The sequence below is a fragment of the Clarias gariepinus genome, chromosome 1 (assembly GCF_024256425.1).
Source record: "Clarias gariepinus isolate MV-2021 ecotype Netherlands chromosome 1, CGAR_prim_01v2, whole genome shotgun sequence".
Lineage (NCBI taxonomy): Eukaryota > Metazoa > Chordata > Actinopteri > Siluriformes > Clariidae > Clarias > Clarias gariepinus.
Window position 1 is genome coordinate 46,870,915 of NC_071100.1, and position 23,687 is coordinate 46,894,601.

General features: G+C 38.5%; 3 protein-coding genes across 4 annotated transcripts; 1 reads left to right on the plus strand and 2 right to left on the minus strand.

Moving 5' to 3' along the window:
- Window positions 1–160: 160 nt before the first annotated feature.
- On the minus strand, window positions 161–3,351 carry blvra (biliverdin reductase A). Its single transcript, XM_053500884.1, has 7 exons — window positions 3,202–3,351; window positions 1,591–1,714; window positions 1,295–1,414; window positions 1,101–1,198; window positions 869–976; window positions 626–794; window positions 161–548 (listed from the first exon to the last, which is right to left on the minus strand). The coding sequence occupies exons 2-7, from the start codon at window positions 1,707–1,709 to the stop codon at window positions 287–289; spliced, it is 876 nt and encodes a 291-aa protein (XP_053356859.1). The 5' UTR covers window positions 1,710–1,714; window positions 3,202–3,351; the 3' UTR covers window positions 161–286.
- Window positions 3,352–6,193: 2,842 nt separating this feature from the next.
- Window positions 6,194–11,048, plus strand: LOC128528169 (cytochrome c oxidase assembly factor 1 homolog). Of its 2 annotated transcripts, none has more exons than XM_053500927.1 (5): window positions 6,194–6,268; window positions 6,769–6,889; window positions 7,253–7,404; window positions 8,081–8,157; window positions 10,173–11,048. In XM_053500927.1, the coding sequence occupies exons 2-5, from the start codon at window positions 6,796–6,798 to the stop codon at window positions 10,249–10,251; spliced, it is 402 nt and encodes a 133-aa protein (XP_053356902.1). In that variant the 5' UTR covers window positions 6,194–6,268; window positions 6,769–6,795; the 3' UTR covers window positions 10,252–11,048. The 2 variants fall into 2 exon arrangements, with proteins under 2 accessions (XP_053356902.1, XP_053356910.1); XM_053500935.1 differs by lacking the exon at window positions 6,194–6,268 and adding an exon at window positions 6,302–6,328.
- A 9,779-nt stretch (window positions 11,049–20,827) lies between these two features.
- On the minus strand, window positions 20,828–23,456 carry rgs13 (regulator of G protein signaling 13). Its single transcript, XM_053500917.1, has 5 exons — window positions 23,304–23,456; window positions 23,149–23,208; window positions 22,963–23,024; window positions 22,521–22,687; window positions 20,828–22,369 (listed from the first exon to the last, which is right to left on the minus strand). Exons 1-5 carry the CDS (start codon window positions 23,372–23,374, stop codon window positions 22,199–22,201), a joined length of 531 nt encoding a protein of 176 aa, XP_053356892.1. The 5' UTR covers window positions 23,375–23,456; the 3' UTR covers window positions 20,828–22,198.
- Between the last annotated feature and the right edge of the window lie 231 nt (window positions 23,457–23,687).

Here is a 23,687-nt window from a genome sequence, read left to right on the forward strand (position 1 = left end):
GTTACAACTTTATATTCACTCCTATACACATGTCGCAAACCAGTTGTTAATTGTTATTACTTATACAAGGGTATTTAAGTCATACGTGTCCACTTATATTAAATGAAATTGCATTTTTTTAAAAATTTTTTTATAAAGTAACCAGTCATAGACCACGGCATTTAAAAGGAATTCATTTTTAATCTTCTCTTTAATACTGCACCTGTATAAAAACTAATCAATAGAAATCCTTATACAGTTTTCTACTGCTTAAAAACTTTGCTGTAAAGTCTTTATCCCCTGTAGGTTATTTCGTGTCCTGACAGAGACGCCTGATGTCCTCCGCCAGCTTGAAGCAGTGAAGGATCCGACTCTGCTCTGCCTGGAGTTGTTCGGGCAGCACGCTTCCCTGCAGCTTGCTCCCGAACAGCACCATGTCCTGCATAAAGAGACCCACGGGTTCCCGGGTCCCGGGCGGTAGTTCAGTCATGGTGGAGGTGCTGAAGCGCAGGTGGATCCGTTTGCCGCGGCTCATGCCTTCCGCTCGCTCCTCCGTCCAGGTCAAGGGTCTGCGTGAAAAGGTGGAATTGGAATTAAAAAAATTAATAAATGAGCTGGAAGATGTCATCATCTTTTATAAACTCACTTCTGCTCTTTGGTTAATAAGTGGACCGTCATCTTTGCGTGATTCCTCTCCGGATCCCCGGACATGGACGCTGCTTTAACGCTGAGCTCACCGAACAGATCCACCAACCAGGTGAGACGGGCGATCCCGCTGAACGACAGGAACCCGAACCCGCTCTTGAGTAAGCCTCCTGAGACAGGAAATGAGGTCATTAGATCTTCAGACGGTAACGAACCGAAAGCGTGTGGACACGCGTGATCGTACCTGTGAAATGCAGGCTGCCTTCTTCCAGCTGTTTTCCAGCTATGTCCTTCTTCAGCTGCTTGAAGTCAGGGGTGAGGAGCTCGATGTGTTCCTCATGCAGGACCAGACCTGGGAAAACATCATGCACGTCTTTGATTTAAGCCTGTTCTGCACCATGGTCATCGCTTCAAAGCTGGTGCTTTCATGTGGAGCAATTATTTTTGCTTTGGCACTCTTTCAAAAAAAATCTCACCTTTCTTTTGCGCCAGGTCCCAGAGGTCAACAGCTGCGTTGTAACTGAGCGCCATGGGATACTCCACGCACACGTGTTTTCCTGCTTCGAGAAATTGCCTGAGCACAAATTAAACCACACAGAAAGCGTCTGGGTTTAAGTTATATCCTTTAAACGTTATACCGCGCATTTTAAATTCGTCAGAGGTGTCTCACCTGATGCATTCTTCATGCCTGATGTTTTCCGTGCACAAGAAGGCCACCTGAATATCGCTGCGGCTCAGCGCCTCCTCTAAAGGGATCTGAGCGACTTCCTGCTGCTCCTCCAGCGTCCTCCTAGACATGCGGGGGGCAAACCTTTAAAGCCAGCGTAACAGCGCTCGCACAGAGAAATTTTATCATAATCAAATCACCATTCATATGTCATATGGGTTATTTTCCTCAGGCAAACAGACTGTGGTGGTTCCATCATAACTTGAACAATGTAACATTTTATCTCAAATGACACTGACCTAGACACCAAGCCCTTAAGCTTGAATATTTCCGCGGCGCTGGATGGCAGAGGCGCGAGCAGGTCCCGGATCCTGGCCCGGCCCGCCATGCCGACACCTACGACCACACACCCGAACATGTCACCTGAGGAAATAAAAAGTCCAAACAAGGTGGGCCTTAAGAGAATAAACCTGACATGGCACTGACAAATCATTAAAATATGATGTAGACTCTACGCTGTCAGGGGTTTGGTTGGTTTTCTGTCATATGCGTTTGCTTGATAAGCTGTAAGGCTTTATCAGTCACCATCCATCTGGATCTGTGCCGCAAAAACCAAGACAACAACCACCACCACGAGTAAAGTGGAGGAATATGGTTAATATTTACTGTGTTGGTTTTGTGTGCCCAAATTTAGAGGAATAATTATTAACCTGACCCCAGAGGATGGGAGTTAATCTCCTGAATCACTAAAAGGAGAGAGAGGCGTGAATGTCCTGAACTTGACGTGCCGAGTCAGATGTTTCAGTAGGCGAGAGAAAAGCGAATCTAATGAACCTGATTCACTGAATCAACTGATGATCTGAGGAGAGAGGGGCGAGGATCCAGAATTTGATTCGCTGAGTCAAGAAAAGTGAGTCTCCTGAACCTGATTCATTGAATCAGTTGATGCACTAAAAGAGAGAAAAGCTAATCTGAACTTGATTCACTGAGTCCATTTATTCACTAAAAGAGAGAAAGGAGCGAATATCCATAACCTAATCGATTGAGTCAAATTTTTGACTAAACAAGAGAAAAACAAATCTTCTGAACCTGATTCATGGAGTCAACTGATTCACTGTGAAGAGAAAAACGCGAATCTCCTGAACCTGTTTCACTGAGCCGATTGTATTACTAAAGAAGAAGAAAAAAAAGTCCTGAACCTGAGTTATATATTTCACTAAAAGATAAATCTCCTGGAACGTAAGTCGAATGTTTTATTATAAGAGAGAAAACGAATCTTCTGGAACTTGATTCACCGAGTCAGTTGATTCACTGAGAAGAGAGACGTGAATATCCTGGACTTGATTCATTGAGACAAATGCTTTACTAAACAAAAGTTGATTTGTCCAGAATTTGTACAGAATTCAGTCAGTAACTGCTTCAGTAAACGACTGAAAAAGCAAATCTTCTAAACACACATCTGATTCACTGAGTCAACCGACTCACAAGGAAGCGCGGCTCAAAGCTTCAGAACCTGATTCAGTGAGTCTGATGATTTACTTGGACCAGATGAGCTAACCGTTAAAACGTACTTTAGCTAAAATCCGTTAAAAAAAAAAAAAACTCTTAACACGCAACGTTACTTCATTCAGGGACTTTTGTTCCCGTGCTGTCCTCTAGCTCTGACCACCAGCCGGGGGCATTTAGAACACCGGTAACATGGCAACGGTAGGTCAGTGGTTAATCGGAAGGTAGCAGGTTCAAATCCCAGCACCAGCAGGTTTTCCAGTGTTGACCTTAACTCTGAACTGCTCAGGTGTATAATGAGATAAAATGTAAGTGCCGTAATGTAATCATGGGTTGACAGTGACAACAAAGACTCTTAATTATGAGATATTATGACTAAGCGAAATATAAAGTCGTTCACTTACCGCAGAAAATACCTGTTGTTTAGGGGAGACGGTGCCGTGTGATGTCGCTTCTGCCACAATTAGACAGAAAACCAAAGAATTAATACCGAGGGAAAAACACTGACGCATGCGCAGATGGAGAACACTGCTCCGCACTCTAGTGACATCTAGTGGCCCTAAAGGTGAAATACAACTTATTATGCAGTAGGTCCTGGTGGGTGCTGTTTTTGTTTGCAGATAAGAAGGTTTTTCAGACAATTTTAAGATTAATATATATTTTATAAGCAAGCAAAACTTTAATCGGATGCATTGATAGTAAAACCAAGTCAGTGGTTAAGTTGTTGGACTACTCTAAGAGAAAGATCTGAAAATCCCAGGTTCATACCCCACCACCACTAATGTTGGGCCCCTGAGCAAGGCCCTTATTCCTCAGCTGTATAATGAGTGGTAAAATAACATGTATGTCACTCTGGGTGAGGATGTCTCGCAAATGCAAACCATTGTATTTTTAACAGATAGCATTTCCTTCTTCTATGAAACGCTTTAACTATACAGTATTGAGCTATAACTAGTCTTCCAAGGTTAGAAAAGATACCAAAAATACAATAATTCAGTCCTAATGTAAAAACGTTACAATCAAAAGTTTGAACACACTATCTCCTTCAGTGTTTTTTTTTGTATTTCTCCATTGTACATAATATAAGACTGTGAAAGAACATGTATGGAATTATACAGTAAACAAAAAAGTGTTAACCCAGAATATTTTGGTTATTTAACACTCATGGCATTCACTCATCAGATTTACAAGGTAGTCACCTGGGATGGTTTTTAAATCAGAGTGTGCTTTGTCAAGAGTTAATTTATAAACCCTCTTGCTGTGTTAATGTGCTTTAGACCATCAGTCTAAAGCTCTGTCATGTACAGAGGAAGTGTGAGTACAGAGTCAATAGCCCTATTAGTGCTGCTTATACTACTGTACAAGTCCATATTATGGCAAGAACATAATTCAGTTTAAGAAAAGAGAAAGGACAATCAACCTGAAAACCCTCAAGAACACTGAATGTATGCCCAAGTGCAGTTGCCAAAGCCATCAAACTCTATGATAAAACTGGCTCTGTTCCAGGAAAGAAAGGCCAAGTGCTATGGCTGCTGATGGGATAAGTTTATTAGAATGACGAGCCTCAGAAACTGGCAAAGATAGGAAGCCACATAAATACTTCTCGGAGTTCAGTGACAGACATTTTTTAACATCCACTATTGATTAGGTGAGACAGGCAGTCATTTAAAAAAAAAAAAAAAAACATTACTTTGGAAGAAAAACAAAACGTCCTTAGTTCTGATGAGTTCAAATGTTATATTCATATTTTATTTATAAAATTAATTACAGATTATTTACTATAAAGTATAACCTAAAACCAATCATGTAGCTGAAAAAAAAAAAAGGAACAACACTTTTGATGTCGCTGCTGACATTTTTGCAACAGAAACGAGTTGTGCCAAAGGGCGAATCCTACTTTGGGTAAGACTGGCAGGGCTGGTTTTATAATTTGTTTAATCTTAACATTCCCAGTGCAGGTATATTTACTTTAAATTACATTCAAATGCATACAAGTTTGTAACAAAGCAAAAGTGGTACAAGATGTACTTCAAAATCATAAAAAGGTACAATTTCAGAAGGGTCAGATTATTGGGCTGCATTAAAGCAAAAAAAGAGAATTTGAAATGAATGGAACTGGGTTAAGAACTCCAACACCTTATCAAAATCTGAGGCGGGACTGTGCATATTTTTTGAACGTTTGCGAATAAAAAAAATAAAATAATGGTGATCATTTAAACACTTGGTGAAATTAGATTGTAAAAACAAACAAAAATAATAACAAAAAAAATTAAAATCAGAGCTATGTTTAAGAGGGAAAGTAAGAGCATTACCATACACACAAACAAAATGTGTGTGAGATGTCATATCAGACAATGTTAAGAGTCACTGATCAGGGAAGAAAGCATTTAATTTAGTTTTTGAAGAAGACTGGAATGGAATCGCAGCTTTAAAGGACAGGGAAGGAGAGAGAGAGAGAGAGAGAGATCTACAGTATAGTTGGCAGTGATGCAACTTACAGCACTCCAACTAGAGATGCTAAGTGGTACAGAGGAAACATGTTGAGAACAAAGTGTGTAAAAGTCCTGGATAAAGCAAACGAAGAGGTCAAGACATGACCAAATTAAGGAAGGAAGCATTAGACATTTTTTTTTTTAGGAAGACTGGTGACGCTTTAAGAGGATGGAAAGATGAGGGGAAAATGTTCTGTAATCCACTGGATTCCAACGACATTAAATAACGAAAAAGAAGAGACTAATCTGATAAAAGGCTTTAATTTGTAAGGGAGAATAAGGATTGGAGCAATATAATAAGGTCCTGTGGTCTGATGAGTCCCAATTCCAGTGCGATGGGTGCATCAGGGTAAGAAGGGAAGCGACACACTCATCACGCATAGTGGCGGGTAAAAGCTTAGCAACGTTATGTGGCAATAAAATGAAGTCAGCTGACGACCTGAACGTACTGAATGACCAGGTTATCACATCTATGTGGTTCTTCCCTGATGAAACAGTTATATCCCAGGACTCAGATTGTCAAAAAGTGGTTCTAGGACTATGAGGAATCATTTTTACACATTATCTGAACACCACATTGTGTGTAATGAAAGTTAAAGGTGACTAAATGAAATCTTAAGGTGTGCGCCATTTTGTTTTTGTGGCCAGGCAGTGTATATGCACACAGGCTCAGGTTTACAGCACGACCTCACCAATATGGCCGACATGTTGGTCGTCCGGGACAAGTTAGCAGCCTCGGCTAATACGAAGTCTGCAGTTTAGGTGTATAAGTATCAGTGCCTGGTACATTAATATATTCATATGTAGCTTTTTTTTGTATAAAAAAATTACACTTAAGTTAATTACTTAGGTTAACGCTTTTTTTTAATTTTTTTTTTTTTATAATTGTACTATTTTCATTGAGGTTTGGAAATACGGGAAGCTTTACAATAAAGTTTGACGAATTCAAAACAAGATGGCCGCCCCCATGTAATACAAGGTGCAGTAGCAATGTTTACTTTTTTAATTCAATGTCAGGATAGTTAAATAGTAATCAATGGTATTTATACGACGTTTTTATTTGTATGCATGAGAGAATAACATAAATAACTTTTTTTTCCTATTAATGATGATAGTATGATAACATAAATGGGCATGAATTTATATTTATATTTATATTCAATAACGTGGTGAAATCATTGTGATGTGCCTTGATTGTGTATAAATCTACATGAGAAACACAGGAAGTTTTATCACTCATTAATAAACTCTAGTAATTGTTTAAAATAAAGAGCACACAGTAAAGAACAATATATCCTAATAATAATAATAATAATAATAATAATAATAAAATGCAGTGTTAAAGGTAATCTAGAGAAAATAAACGCATGAGCAAGTTTAGAGGAAAGCGCTGAAGGTGTTCTGGCGTCTTCTTCTTGAAGCTTTTGAAGTTTTTGTGTCTCTTGTCCTATTCTCATCATCATTGCATCTCTGCCTCAGGTCTGCTGAGCGACTGATAACGTCAGGATGAGCCGCTCCAACAATCTCCTGCAGCAGATGACCATCTTTGTCACCGTGGTAACCGGAGGAGGCTGCGGGATGATGTACTACCTCATGCAGAGTGAGTGGCCAAAAAAAAACTGCTTTAACACAAGATCTCATTTCATACAGTACATCAGACAGAATTACGAAGTTACTATGCCAGTTTCAGTGCTGTGTAACAGCTTTTTGATGACACACTATCAACTGAAGGGAAATTCATAAGCAGAAAGAGAACCTACCTGAAACACCACACAAAAAAGAAGTCAAAACTAAGAAGTCATTTTGACATTATGTAAGCTGTCAGAGTCTAATATTTTCTGGTACACACCAGGCAGTATATTCTTTACTGGTCATGAAAGTAAGTCGTGTTCAGGTTATTAATATAGCCAAAGAATTGATCATATTGTCTAATAAATTATCTCATCTATTTTCTTTTGCTTAGAAAAATTTGCCAAATCCGAGTACTTCCGATCAGCAGTTGAGAAGCTAAATGATCACTCTACGGCGATGGCGAATCTTGGAGCTCCTCCCTTAAAAATTCACAACATCCATCTCACAGATCGGTATAACCGCATCGACCACAACATTGCCCAGGTCAGCTCTTTAATTAATACTTTTTTGTTGCACCAGCTTATTTTCATGAAGTGTTTTATTTCTTCTTCCTAATTGGTCAGAAAGGGTTTATATTATTTTCTGTAAGCAGCCCTTTACTGAAGTGCTGTCTATAATTTACATCATGAGTTTCTAACATGCTATAATTTCAGTAGTAACAACTTAAGTGTAAGTTTGTGCTGAAAATACAGTATACAGTAAATGTTAATGTTGCTGGAAGGAGTCTCTAGTACAAGTTCCTCGAAGCAGTCAGAATCTTTAAGTTCTAAAAAAGAAAAATTTTTTTATAAAAATTGAGCTTTTGAAAAAAAAAAAATTAAATATGGGAGGAATAAAATATTATGTGTCTTCAACTCAAAACAGGATTTTTAAGAATACAGTCGGTAAAAGAGTAACACTTCCTGTATTTCTGTATCTAATTGCCTGCTATACTATTTAATGTCACAAACATGTGGAAATGGCTTGGAGGACTGGACAGGGGATGTCGCAGTAACTCCCAGCCGAGTCTTTGTAATGTGCAAGTGGTGTCGATGAATAATTGTGTGTACAGTTTCCAGTGTCCCAGTTTGACTTGAACGCTCGTGCTCGTGCCTGTATAGGGAAATATTGTTATATTAAAGCCCGCTTGTGACAACGTTTTTGTGTTTAATTGTTTCAGCTCAAAATCCCTGTGACTGGCTCGAAGACAGGAGGCTACCTGTACACAACATCCAACAGAGACGCTAGTATGAACAGGTAAGCTGTTTCAATCTTTTGGTGCTATGTTCTTACATGCAGAATAGAAAAGAACCATTGTCAAACAGTGACTGGAACATGAAACCCTCAGGGGATAAGATGTTATGGTTACTGAATGTAGAGCTTCTCTCACGACTGGAGAACAAACAGGCTGTTACGTAGACACAACATACAAAAAAAGTCCTTAGATGTTTTGACAAACTCAAGGTCATATGGGGACAAAGCTATTGCGCTGTATATAAATTTTCTGAACACCTGCAGTTGCTTATTTAGTGTAAGTGGAAACTAATGCTAATGCTAATGCTTGAGGTGAAAGCTACAGATTAAAGCCTTTAAGACAATTCTATAGATGACCGGGGCTGAGTGGAAACTGAGGATAGAGCTGTGATTGATGTGAAAGTCCCTCAGCTGATTGGCCGAGCTCTTTCTGGGCCCCCGGCTGCGGGAGGCTACAGCATCACTCGGGATTCGAACTTGATGATAGGGCGAGCACTTTACCGCTCCGCCACTCGGAGGCGTTCTGTACTTTACTTTAGCACTTTATTAGAGGGCTATTTTTTTACCTTTACCCCACTCAAAAGTACAGCAAATATCTTTACTTTTATTTCTCGATGTTTTTGTATTCTCGCAGCCGAGCTCTCTCAGAGGGGCGTGATGGGAGGAACTTAGTGCTCCCACATTATTCACGGCTTTACAGCCAATCAGGGCCGATTGTTAGCTCGTGCAAGCGGAAGAAGCGGATAGCGCTGTCCTCCGAGTGTGTTATTCCGTCCCCAACGGTGTGTGAGCGAGCAGTTCGTTTTTAGGAAAATAATCATCGACAGCATGGTGTGATCCACGAATAAAATCGATTTGAAAATGCTTACTTTCAAGTATGTTACTCCACTTCCTAACGGTGTGTGAGCAGCAGTTGGAAAAGACGTGGTCGGTGGAGACGGGTGTGAGCCTGCACCCTCCATGGTTGGTAGCCGAAATTAACTAACTAAATTGAGCAGAAAACACTGAAATCCCTCCTAATAGGCAGGTGAATAAGTAAAACAGCATGCTTTGAATGCTAAAATTGAAGACTTCTCGAAATACTAAATAAATGTCTTCTTACAGAAACATCTGTGATATTGTTTAATTTAGGTTTTATTTTCCATAGATCGCGCTGCTTTCCACACTGTACGTTACTATAGAAACCTTGCAGCTTTTTTGGTGTTTAATAGCTTTTTCTAAATGAATATGTACACGATTCTTACATTTTGTGATATTTAAAGATGATGACGAAATGAGACTTGTAGTAGTAATATGGGTGTAAAAGTTTGTACCCCCCCTTAGAACTTATATAAATTATACAAAGATGTTTAGGATGTTGGGTTTCTCAGAAGTTTCTTCAGTATCTCAGGTCTTCAATCTTTAATAACAGCAGATACATTGCCTTATTCGGATCAAACAAAAACTGAGATTTATTATTATTTTTTTGTTGTTCATTTCTTTTAAAAAGGGATGTACTCTGATCGCAGCATGCACCCACACTTCATGTTAAACATTTTGAAATTTACATTCCCTTTTCCATTTTGTTCCATTCAAACTTTTCGCGATGCAAACGTTTTTTCCTCCCGTCTGACTTTAGGGAAATTTCCAGACAGGAACTTTAAGGCAGCAGGACAGAATGTAGAATCACAGTAGAACATTGGGTGTGTAAATTCCAGAGGTGTGTGTGTGTATGGGGGCAGTAAGAGGGTCAGCGTTCAGGTGAACTTCCCTTCTGAGCTGCAGGAGTGATCGATTAAATATCTGTTGATTATAACATTTAAATTAACATTTTTCTTTCGCTATTGTAACATGAGAATCGATGTTAATCCTATGTTTTTAATGTCATGGCTGATTGATGTAAAATAGCTCAAACCTTCAACTCTGTGCTCGGACTGCATCTTGCATTCTCATTAACGACTAATTTGTAAATGTAAATGAACGATTCTGCACAGGATCTGTCACTCTTTCTCTCCTGAAATGTTCTCTGCTCTCCGCAGGTGGCAGCTCCAGCGTGTAGCTTTGCAGCTCAGGACTGGCAAGACCATCGAGATTTTTCCCCGATCAGACTTCGAATAGCTTTTACATGTAGCTGGAACAAAGGGAAGAAAGGTTTAGTGTCAATAATATGTTGGATTCAACAAGAAAGAAAAAAAAATCTATGCTTTTTAACACGCAGCCCTGGTTTGACTTGAACGGCCCTCACACATACATACGCGCTTTTATTTATGCCTGTATGTATAAGAGCCATTCATGTCCAACTGTATATTTTATATAATAATGTGTATAACGGTAGCCAAAAAAAGAGACATGCTGTGAGAGAGACATGATTACAGTAAAAGAATAAAAGGAAGTCGTACATATTAAATTGTTTCGCTGTGGTTTTTGTGAAAGTGTGAGAGTTTAAACATGAGTTTGTGCTCTCAGATGGTATATATGGCTGACAAAACAAAAGTCTTTTTTAATTCGCATGCTTCGGTCTTCAGTAGTTTGTCCAAGGCAGATTGCTTTACAGATGCAAAATAAGAAATCTTGTATAAATAAGAATGTACAGTACGATGGGCGTTCAGGTCAAAACAGGACTTGTGATAAAATTTCTTGTGAATGAAGGTGTACATGCAATTAACATTTACAGAAGACTTCAAGCACAGTACGGTGATGAGACTCTGTGAATGACGATCCTGGTCGAGGTGGCTCGGAGCACACTGCAGTCATTCCAGTGAAAATTCAGCGAGTGGTAACTTGTCGAAAAAAACTTGTGTAAGAGACGCACCCGTCTGTGGGAACTGTACACATAATCATTCATACAAGTGCGTGAGTTATTGCTAATTGTACAGTCCTGACCTCAGTCCAAGTCATTTTTACCTGTTTTGGGCCATTAATGGAGTTCCTGGGAGGCCAGCATTTTACACGTGAAGCAGGCAGTTCTATCATGGTTCTGGCATACTTGGAAAAACGTTCTGCCCTGATGGTGTCCAAGCACTAGTGAAACAATGGGATTAGTGCATTAATGTAGCAGAGGATTATATAGAGAATTAAAGGGAGTTTTTAACTCTCATAACTTTGTTCTGTTGTTATGCACAATCAAAAGTCCCAGTTTGACTTGAACGCTCAGGGTATATATAAATGCAAGTCTGTGGTTGCAAAAGGAAATCCTTAATGGACAAACTGTTATTAGATTTGATTATCTCATGGCTTTAACTTTGACAAACGTTCCACTAGAGGATGCCGTTGGTCTGGAAGTCTCGCGCTCGCTCTTAATGACATGCTTCTCTTGTCTGTTGCATCAAAACACACACACGTACACACACACTAGTGCCGCCTTGGTAATCCTTTGACGCAAAATATGAGACGCATACATTACATAAGATGTTTTTTTTAACGCCGCCCCGCACAAATGAGACAACTGGACACTCAGAAGAGTACATAAGAAGCGTTCAAAATCAATCCATCACGCTGGTACTGTATAATTGAGTAAAGATGTCTTATTCCCTATGGAGGAAAATCCCAGATAAAGAATAAAGAAACTTTTGTTTGCTGTGAGCGAAGTGTGAGGTGCATTTCTAAGCCCTCTTTACCATATTCAAAGTCTTTCTCGTCCCTGGAGTCAGCGTGTTTTCTTTGTCTTTTGCAAGGTCCTGGCATTTCGCCTCTAACTGAGAGTGCGTCACATGTTTTTCGCAGAATCATCTGTAAGGTCGGAAAGTTTGTATTAAGCTTGATGTGAAGTTATTATTTCAGTTTCAATCTCCGAAGGCAAATGATTGACTCGTGTCCAACTGGGAAGTCAAGCTGGGACTTTTGATTGTGTAGATCAGGGGTCTCCAAATCCAGTCCTGGAGGGCTAGCGTCCAACACGGTTTGGTGATTCTTCTTCTCAAACACGGCTGATTTAACTAATGTTACTTACTAGGCTCAGTGGGTGTGTTTAGGTGTGGGTGAAATACAAACTGTGCTGGTCACTGGCCCTCCAGGACTGGATTTGGAGTCCCTTGGTGTGGATCAACAGAACACAGTTCAGAGTAATAAAAATAACTTTTTCTCTATATAATCTCCTGCTACACTAGTGCACTTATCTCAGTGGTTCACTAGTACTTGGATGGCATCAAGCTAGAAAGTCTTAGTTATTTTTAAGCATGCTGGAGCCGTGATCAGACTGTCTGCTTCATGTGTGAAACGATGGCCTCCCAGGAACTCCTTTAATGTCAAGAAGCTCAAACATGGGATGTGAAATTGCTTGGAGCGAGGTCGGGAGTGTATGACGGATGTGATGAATCCCAGCTGAGATTTTCAAGAATCAGGTGTTCCACTGGCTGAATGTTCACCGGAACGACTGCAGCGCGCTCCGAGCTCGGAGTTTTCATTTCATCACGAGTCCTGGTTCACACTTTTGAATAAAGCTGAGAATAAAACCACTGGCATTAGTGACGTTACCATATTTGTATAATCCTGAAATGGTTTCTATTCCAACACCAGCATGTCCTGAACATCACAACATTCCTCTCGCACCACAGAACAGAACATTGTGTCCTTTTTTTTTTTTAAGCTGTTTCAAGTTCCAGTGTAGAACATCAGTAAAAACATGTTAGTTCCTGATATCAGTTACATTATGCTGTGTATGAGCAGTACAGCAACAGCTTCTTGTTTTATTCCTTCTCTCATTTTTATCATCTTCATGTGGTCTTTATCAAACAGCCTCTAATTTAATGCATGGCACATTATCATCCCTATCGAATAGTGGTTTAGTTCTGTTTGCATAATTTTGAATAATTTGCCTTTTTTTTGGCACCCTGGCGCTGACATAAATGCTTAGAAAGCATTCTCTAATATCAACCGGCCAAAATCTGCATTACCGGATACTTCATCTAATATTTCAACGTCCTCGATATGCAATAATCAGCAACCCGTTGGTGAAGTGTTTGCCTCTTAAAACTGTTCCAAATTAGGAATGAATGAGATTTAGAGGGAATTTTGTTAGCGCTGTGTACAGCGTTAACCATGTAAGTGCTCGAGTTATAGTGCAGTTCATACGACAATCATCATTATTTGCACAACCACAAGAAAAATTCTATTTAAACATAACAAAGACCGGCCAAGAAATAATGAGCAGCAATAAGGATTGAATTTTCTCTTTTTTTTTAATAACTTTCTTATTATCCTGCACTGACACTATTGGATTCCATGATCTTGTAAAACGTTTGTATACAGTTCATTTTCACATGTAACCTCCACTACCAAAAAAACAAACAAACAAAAAAAACATGTCCTTATAAACTTTCGTTGACTTGAACTAATTAACCATTAGATTTGAACAGATGCATACTGGATGCATGCATTTCTGTTCAGAAGACCAAGGAAAGCTTTCCATTCTTCTAAAAAGACCCGATAATGTGTCTTCTAGCAGGACTGAAAGGGGGGAAAAAACCTGTATTGATTTGCATTGTCCATCATTCAAGATAATTTCTTTACAATTTCACTAAGATCGAGGTATCGAGTTTGGTAAGTTGTAAACCTTTTGTTTAGCATTTTTTTGGAGTGACTATTTTCTCTGTAATTGTGCACATAGCTATAAACATCCAACACGGTATTCTTAAAAAAAAAATTAAAATGAGTGTTGCTGTTTAATAAGAGAAATTACACACATTATAATTCTGCTCTCGTACTGTTTGAGGGGTGTTCGAGTCTGGTGCAGACGTAAAACTTCAAGCACAGTACGGCGATGCAACTCTTAGACAATTAAATGGTTCAAACGGTTTAAAGAAGGCCGTACGTCTATGATGAGTTGTTCCAGGAACTCAGTTAGAAGTTATTGCCTCATTCTCCGTAGAGTCTTGACCCCGCATTAGGTTCCAGACCGTCTGATCATGGCTCCAAGGCATCAACTCAATACCATACTGGACCGTGATGGTATCCAGGCATCATTGAAACTCTGGGATAAGTGCATTAGTGTAGCAGGGGATTATACGGAGAAATGGCATATAGAGAACTTACTCTCACAACTGTGTCCTGATATTCTGCACAGTCAAAATGCCTTTTTCTTTTAGCACAAAGTTTATGGATAAATCAAAATTTCTAAACATGCCTGTTTTGGTGAACCAGTTCTCGTATTTAGAGAATTCCCTGGAAGCCAGTTTATTTCCAGCCAGCTTCCTCTTTCAGCCACAAACCTGTAAGGTCAACAGACCCGAACCGTCAACCAAGTTCTCAGGAAACTAATGGTAAATGTCAGGAAAGCCCAGGAAACTTCAAACTGGGATCACTTGACCATCAGGTTCACTTTGGTTAGATCCAAAGTCTAGTTCTAACATGTAAAATGCATCATTTCTTTCTTAACTGGCTACTAAGAGGATGTTGTGCTGATTGACTCAGCTAGTGATCCCAGTTTAAAGTTTCGAAGTTTCATGGAAATAATGCAGTAGAAATCTTACCCACACTCTGATATCATTACAAGACTAAGGGATACCTCATGTCCTTCATGTGCCTTAGATTTATTTACCCCCGGAGACACCTGCCAATAAATATTAACATGTTTAAACTTAGTCTTGTCTCATTTAGCAATAATTCTCCCTAGAGATTATTATGATTATGATTATTATTTGTTCTTTTGCAAATGTGTCCTAAAATAGCCAGCCGGGTTAGTTAATCTGCTTAGAAGAAAAAGAAAAAAAAATCATTCTAATACCCTGATTGTTTATTTCTTCTTTCTCCGCTCTCTGCTGCTAAGGGCCCCCTCACTCAACAGGATAGTTAGCAACGTCTCCATAAGGTCATCGGAACGTAAAGGCCGGTCGTCCTTATTCCAAAGGTTTCCCCGAAGCCCTGGAGTCGTTTCTTTTCTTCAAAGATTTGCTCATTACTCAAGGAGAAAATCACAGGAATGAGACAATGTTTATACATTAAGCCTGAAGCTTAAGCTGTCGAAGTGTTTTTGGGCCGGATGCATGTGATAAAGGTAGTCCTTGCTGTCACCTCTGCTGTCTTTCTTTAATGCCATACGTTTAATTTGCATAGGCTGACTTTGATTTACGTGCACATTTACGTTTAGGTATATTTATTTGTCAGGCTCTTTATCCGAAGTGACATACAAGCAGGATGGAATCCAATTCCATCGAACAAACCTGGCAAACAAAGCAGTCAAGCAGGAAAACAAAGGGTAGTCACGACGAAAAGTTCATTAAGAGTTAGGACGCTGATTCACTACATCGCCAAATTAAAAATACCACATTGTGGGCCACATTCTAGTATTTCTTCTTGTTTTTTTTTTTTAACATTCAGAGAGCGTTTTTACCTGTTAATGCTGTTCTGTTTATCACTAATAGCCTCCCATAGGCCATCAGCAAGCAGTGTGAAGTGTATTGATGTATTCAATTGCAATTATTTGTGTTTTTTTTTACAAGTTCTACTTCTTAGTGCTTAAAAGAGCACTGGTCAATTCTTTTCGCCCTTAACTCTAACGGAGCACAAGGAGTGTTAGCATCAAGTGATTTATGGAGTGATTGATAGCCAAACCTACAGCCGTCGCTTTTTATAGTAATGCAAGTGTAGATTCGAGCCAGCATGAGTTCTCTGTGCTAGCTTTTCCACTTAACACCATGATCAGGTCATGGCTTTTTACTAAACCTTGATTACACCACTTGCAAGATTACAAGATTTATACTTCAACTTCAGTTAGAGAGAGGTTTAGGAAGAGTTAAGTGTTAGTTGGGAAGGTGAACAGCCCCGTGGATACATGCTTTTGCCTGCACCAACAGACAACATGTAGGAGAATGGTATGTGTTTTATCCCAACAACAGTTGGGTGTTAGGTTTCAATTGCTTCCCTGCTTTTTAGGAGGCTTTTCTTCTGCCTGTAACTGTAACCACACTGTTACAGCATGCCGCCTGTTTCATCACCTGAACCAGCTGTTCTTGGGCATCTTAATCATTTCCACTGTTTCAACTTTTTAGATTCGCTGGAATTTCCAACCTGGGACCAGGTTTGTGTAGAAGTTCTACCGTGTGATTGAATAACGACGCAGAGCCTGATAATGGGATTTCTAAATAAGGAAATTGGAAAATTAACATAGAAATTGTAAACACACACATAGATTATAATCTCTCCTACTGAGGAAGTCCGTTCCCTCGATGTGCATTTTATACAAACCTATTACTATAGAAATTTAGTGCATGCTGTGGTTAAGTCTAGTATTTCCTATAGTAAGAACTACAGAATATAGTAAACTGTAGTAACATGTACTGTAGTAATATGGACTACATGCTGTACTAAACCTTAGTATGTACTGTAGTAATTGACTGCACGCTGTAGTAAACTGTATTTATTTATTGTATTTATGGTAATTACTCCACAATCTAGTAAACCTGTAGTATTTACTGTAGTATGTTACTGACTGCTGTCATTATCTCGAGTATTTCTCATATGAATTAGTAATTTACTACGTGCTACAGTAAACTGTAGTATACACTATAGTAAACTGTAATAGTCACTGTAGTAATTGACTACATGCTGTAACAAACTGTATTTACTATAGTAATTACTACATAATCTAGTAAATCTGTAGTATTTACTGATTATTAACTCCATGCTGTAGTAAACTGTAGTATTTACTGTAGTAATGAACTACAAGCTGCAGTAAACTGTTTTTACTATAGTAATTACTCCGCAATCTAGTAAACCTGTAGTATTTACTGTAGTACTTTACTGACTGCTGTCATTATCTCAAGTGTTTCCTATATTAATTAGCAATTAACTACACACTATAGTGGACTGTAACTGTAGTAAACTGTAATATTTACTATAGTAATTATTTATATAGGAAGCTTCAAAGCTACTAGTCCTATATATTACACTATTTTTGCTTATGTGAAGTGTTAATAGCGTTTTAAACCTTGAAACTCATGCTTTCTTTTTAGGGGGCTTTACTTCTGTAACTGTAACTGTAACCACACTGTTACAGCATGCAGCCTGTTTCATCACCTGAACCAGCTGTTCTTGGGCATCTTAATTATTTCCACTGCTTCAACTTTTTAGATTCGCTGGAATTCCCAACCTGGAACCAGGTTTGTGTAGAAGTTCTACTGTGTGATTGAATAACGACGCAGAGCCTGATAATGGGATTTCTAAATAAGGAAATTGGCAGTTTAACATAGAAATTGTAAACACGGCATAGATTATAATCTCTCCTACTGAGGAAGTCCGTTCCCTCGATGTGCATTTTATACAAACCTATTACTATAGAAATTTAGTGCATGCTGTGGTTAAGTCTAGTATTTTCTATAGAAAGAATTACAGAATGTACAGTATTAAACTGTAGTGTTTACTATAGTAATTACTACACTATGTGCCTTAGTACCATGTACCGTAGTAATATGAAATATAGCAATATGTAATATAGCAATTGACTGCACACTTTAGTAAACAGTAGTATTTACTATAGCAATTACTACACGCCGTAGCACGGTGTAGTGTTTACTGTAGTAATTTACTGCATGCTGTAGTTATCTCTAGTGTTCTTTATATTAAATATTACACAATATACTGTAGTATTTATCTACATGCTGTAGTGAACTGTAGTATTTACTGTAGTAATTGACTACACGCTGTAGTAAACTGTATTTACTATAGTAATTACTTTACAATCTAGTAAACCTGTAGTACTTTACCTACTGCTGTCATTATCTCAAGTGTTTCCTATATTAATTAGTAATTAACTACACACTATAGTGGACTGTAACTGTAGTAAACTGTAATATTAACTATAGTAATTATTAATATAGGAAGTTTCGAAGCTACTAGTACTATATATTATAACATTTTGCTTATGTGAAGTGTTAATAGCGTTTTAAACCTTGAAACTCATGCTTCTTTTTAGGGGGCTTTACTTCTGTAACTGTAACTGTAACCACACTGTTTGCATGCAGCCTGTTTCATCACCTGAACCAGCTGTTCTTGGGCATCTTAATCATTTCCAACTTTTAAGATTCGCTGGAATTCCCAACCTGGGACCAGGTTTGTGTAGAAGTTCTACCGTATCATTGAATAACGACGCAAAGCCTGATAATGGGATTTCCAAGTAAGGAACTTGGCAGTTTAACATAGAAATTTTAAACACGGCATAGATTATAATCTCTCCTAACCTGATGAAGTTCGTTCTTTTGATATGAATTTTATACACACCTGCACTTGTACAGTAGTAACTGCCTTGTTAGCAGATTTAACCTGTTATGGATTTCACAATGTCCTGTCTCTGCCCCTGGCCTGCCATTGGTTTGTTGTTCTAGTGCGTCCACCTTTTGTTTGTTTAGGTTTAAAATTAGTTTGTCTTTAAGTGTCTTCAATTGAGATTCTTAGCATGTTTCTTAGCAGGTCTAAGCCATGTTTCCTGCGTGTTTCTCCTAATGATGATGACTGCTGGATCCTCTATTCATTTGGATCCTCTCTCATCTTTTTGCATCATGAAGACCCAGGCTGTCTTTTCAATGAATGTATGAATGAAAGAATTCACTGGAAGCCATTGCACAGCAGAAAAAAAAGCCTTACTTCAAGTAAAATATAAGCTGATGCTGAAAATGAGTACAAAGATAAACTTTCCATGACCTTGATACCTATCCAGATGATGATCTTAACGTTTTAGTCTAAAGTGAAAATTTTGTATGTGCACGTCTGAGATTTTCGAGGTCATCCATGCGAACCACACCATTCAACCTGAAAGCAGGATGACAATATGACTAACACAATCAAACGAATGACACATAACTGAAAGTTCTCACGTAAATTTGAGCCGTCATTACTTCCCGGTAACTTCCTTTTGCATTTTTTTTGGTGTCACTTCATCAACATGTTCTTACAACAGTCAAACCTCAGGGATTTTGTAGCATTTGTCTTCACACCGCAAACATGAGTGAGAGTGGCTTTTCAGTAGTTTCGCCTTGGTGTCTGTACTCAAGGTCTAAAACTGGATGTGGACATTTTGAAGATTTGTCTTCATTTAATTGTTGACGGTATTCTTTAATTACCCAGCCATAACAGAGGATGTATTGTCAAGTTTCAAGTTTTCAGTCTTGTCTTTGTGTCTCTTTTAATCGTTCTAGCAGTTGGCTGTTGTGTAGCTTTATTGGATGCTGCAGTGCAAGAAAACCATGTTACTTACCTGTTTAGTGTTAGACTTTGCAAAGAGCAAAGCATTGCAGGGCATGCTGTAATGGAAGAAAAAAAAAATTCCGATAAGTTCTTTTAAAGTTCAGCCTTTATTTACTACACATACATTACTGCACAATGGAATTCTTTATCCTTCGCTTATCCTGGCTTTAATTTTGTTAGAAGACTGGGGTTAGAGCGCAGGGTCAGTCAATGTCTAGTGCCCCCTCTAGCAGGCAGGGTTAAGGGCCTTGCTCAAGGGCCCAACTGCGACAACTTGGTGGAGCTCGAACCGCCGACCTTCTGAACATTAACTGCGAGCCTTAACACGCTGAGCCACCAACGCACCCTATAACAGCATGTTTTCTTATTTCTCTTAGCATCTGATTGACAAAGGTTCCTTTTCTTTAAATTCAAGAAAGACAACTGGTACATCATATCCATTTATAGCTACTTTTAATCCTTTTAATACTTTTAAACCTTTAATACTTTTGAATCCTGTTATCACATTTACAATCATGTTGTTGCAGTTGGAAATCGTCATTAATGTTAATCAACACCTTCTGATGTCAATTAACTGTCATTAAGAATTACAAGTAAAACCTTGGTGTTTGTCTCCTCACTTTATCAATTGGCTTCAGAGACAGTTCAATTCATCGCTTTGCATCGCATTGATTGATGTTTTTCCATGAAAGCGTCATTTCGAAATTCTGCAGCAAGATAAGATTACTGTAACTATAGTATGGCTGTAAATACATGTTTTTATTTATAGTTTCACACAAGTGGTATCATGATTATGGATCTCTATCAAAGCTGTATCTGTGCTTCTGCACTATATATCTAAAAGAACAAAGAAGGAGCAGTAGCTGTTAGATGATGTTCATCTCTTTTTCTAAGCCGGCTGCGATATTTGGCAAATAGCTCCGCTTTACTGTTTCTCAATTATCTGCGTCATCATCTACCTGATCAAATGAAGTGTACGGGTGTGAACTGTGTAAGGTCCCCATGCTGCATCTAATGCATAATAGACAAAACAAACCGCAGGAGATCATAACAGAAACCTTTTTTTTTTCACCCAAACCCGGCCTAAGTTCAGTCATAATACATATACTTCCTGGAAAAACCTGGTTTTGAAGAAAAGCGACATGATTATTGTGTTGTTATAAAGGCTATAATAATATACTATATAACCCTCCTTTATATACAGTAGTTCCTATACGCAGCTCCATGTGACTCTGGTGTTACTTTAAAATATTATAAGGAACATGACTTTTGTAGACGTTTTTATTCATGTGTTTAATTTACCCCGGGTTGCCATCACCTGACTGAAGCGCCTGACAACCGAGTAAACAGGGAAGTTACAACAAAAAAGCGCTCTTGTTCTCCTGTGATGTGGTGTCAAACTTTCAGTTACTCGGTTGAGAAAATTTAGGGGATATCCAAGAACTAGACTAGCATTTTGTGTCATGGGGTTTCAGTGTAAAAAAAAAAAAAACAATAATTAAGAACAAGAAATCCAAGCTCTGTTGTATGTTTTGCATTTATTTAATACGTCTTAGAGAAGTCTTCATATTTATATATATTGGGGAATTTCAACCTGTGAAATACCCACATACAGCAAATGTCAATAATAGAATCATAAATAAAACATTTAATGAGTTAAAATGTATTTTTAAACAGTACATAAACCAGTCAGATAAGTCAGATCTTTTATAAATGGGATGTCTGATTGGAACTATTATATTTAAAGATCCTGAAATCCAACGTTAACCAGTGTCTACAATGAAGTCATAATTTAAAACATTGAACAATATTATGTATATACTCATATATACACAATATATACATACGCATATGTACAATAGATATGTCATACACTTTTGCACCATTTAACATTTAAAGGAATCTACTGTGCTTGACCTGTCTTGTGTACATGTACAGAGAACTCCTTGCAATGGACCAGAAATCACAAAAACGTTTAAAATTCTAACAGTGACTTATTCCAATGAACTACTGGTACTTTTCCATCAAGACTTCCATCCTCTGCCTAATCATTATCTCACCAAAACATAAAACACTACTCATTCGAAACGTAATCTGCTTGTCCTGCAGTTAAAGCCGGGTTTACAATGTACAATTTTCTGCTTGATTTTACTGTCGTGGACAGAATTGCACATCATTAAGGACTGAGATAAAACCGGCACGTAAGGTGATGTGCTCACTAATGGAGAGTGTAGTTCCTCTCTGGCCAAAAATGGTTAAAACCCAAGTCCTTACAATGTCCGAGAGTTTTGCTCAATCTCAAAGTGAGAGTGTTGCTCCATACTCGTCTTAAAGCCACCAGGAGGAAAACGGGGTCACTTTGTCCACTTTGATCATGCTGATTGATCTTACAAGGATGGCCGAGCATGATCCGTTACAGAATTTGGTTTGGAATTTAATCATGTTGTAGTAAGAAAAAAAAAAATGCTGAAACTTTACATTGTAAAACTAGCTTATGATAACATCTTAATGGTGGAAGTGATGTACAAAGACAAGCATGGGGACTTTCCTTATCTCAGAAAAAAGTACCAGCTAACTCATCAACGTAGCATCATAGCTCCAGTGGTAGCTCCATTAGCTTTTTCTTGTGTGCATATTCCCAATCCACTTATGTAGTGTAGCAGAACAGCATGTCAGCAAGGCAACAGATGTGATGAATGTAGATGAGGCCAGTCCAGTGTCAGAGGTGACCAGTGTTAGAGTTCTGCACATCCATATCAGTCCACCTGTCCAAACCCATTTTCAGGGCCAGCCCTTGCTGTTGACCTTCTCTAGCTCTTCTTAAATAGTCCTTAAAGATGAGCCACCAGGCCTGTCTTTATCCAGAACCTCATCCTTTACATCTTGATCCTTACGAGACTGATTCCAGTAGGGTTCTGTAGAAGTCAGAACGAAGGAACCTGGGGTACGAGTCCTTTTCCATGAGGCTAAAAACGATCTTCTGCGCCTCGTCGAAGCAGGTCTTTGTTGGGGTCTGCACGTTCTGTTTGATCAGCTCCCTGGTTTGGTGGTCAATGTTGATCTGTGGGACATTACAAATTTTTTTTTTTTTAAAGTCATCTTTTTTTAAACAGACAGAAACTTTTTCAAACACTACATGAACTTCCTCAGTATCCTCAATGGATATTCAATGTAACTTTGTAAAAATATATATATTTAATGTAGATTTTTACCTCTTTAGGAGCTTCAGCCTGGATGTAACGTTCGAATATCTTCTTGGCTCTGGAGTTTCGCCTCCTGGGGCACATGATTTTCTTGAAGTCCTCACAGATCATCCAGAATTCAATGTTCTCATCACTGAACTCAGACTTAAGGAAGGCCTGGAAAGTTGTTTTACCAGCTGCAGGAGTTGAGAAAGAAAGAGTCACTCTGTGTAGCTTTTATTATTATTATTATTATTATTATTGTTATAATTTTACAGATTTAACATTAGTCTCATTTTTCTATGCCTTCATGCCTATTTTGCATCTCTACAACGACTGTGCTATAAAAGTCTAATGATCTGATCATCACTGTCAAACATGCAGACATTGACAAAAAAATAAACTGTATATATAGTATATATATGTATTTATAGTATAAATATAGTACTATATAGTAATGTATGGTGCTTACTTTTTGATCCAAGAAGAGTTTCTAGAGATTGGGACCAGACCAGTCTCCCCTCAGTGTGGAGTCTGAGTGAAAAGGAGAATATTAATATTACATAATATATATAAATCTATTGGACAAGACATAGCAATAATAATAATAATAATAATAATAATAATAATAATAACAAAAAACGAAAGTGACACTCACTTCTCTGAAATCGGGCTTTTCATGAGCTTGCGCTGAAGTCGCCATGTGAAGTCCTTTCTCCTGTAATGAGAAAAGATTTCAATTAAAAAAAAAATTCTTCAAATTTTCTCATTTTCTTAAACAAAGCACAAAAATCATATATAACATCAACTCACTGTGATTGTGGTGGCCTCTCTTCCTTTGTCATATTGTCCAGTTCGTTCGTGGTTCGTGGTAAGCTTGGCATTTTTCGTTCAAATATCTTGTTAGCACTCAGATGTGTTTGCGCGTGGCACAACCGTTAGTTGGTTAAGACAGGATCTGAAAGCAAGGTTCGGCGCAACAGTTTTTATATGGGCGTGTGTCGCGCCGAGACCGTTTCAGCACGTCATCAACTCAGACAGCCCTAACCACAGAAAGCAAGAGGAAGTTTGAGCTGACGCTCGTAGGCTGCCTGGAGCTGGCAAATTTGCTGCTCTCTTTGTTTCTCTCTTTGACATGTAGAGATGCAAATCCACCAGTGGAAACTTCAGCAGCCGATAAGCAAATGCTGACTTTTA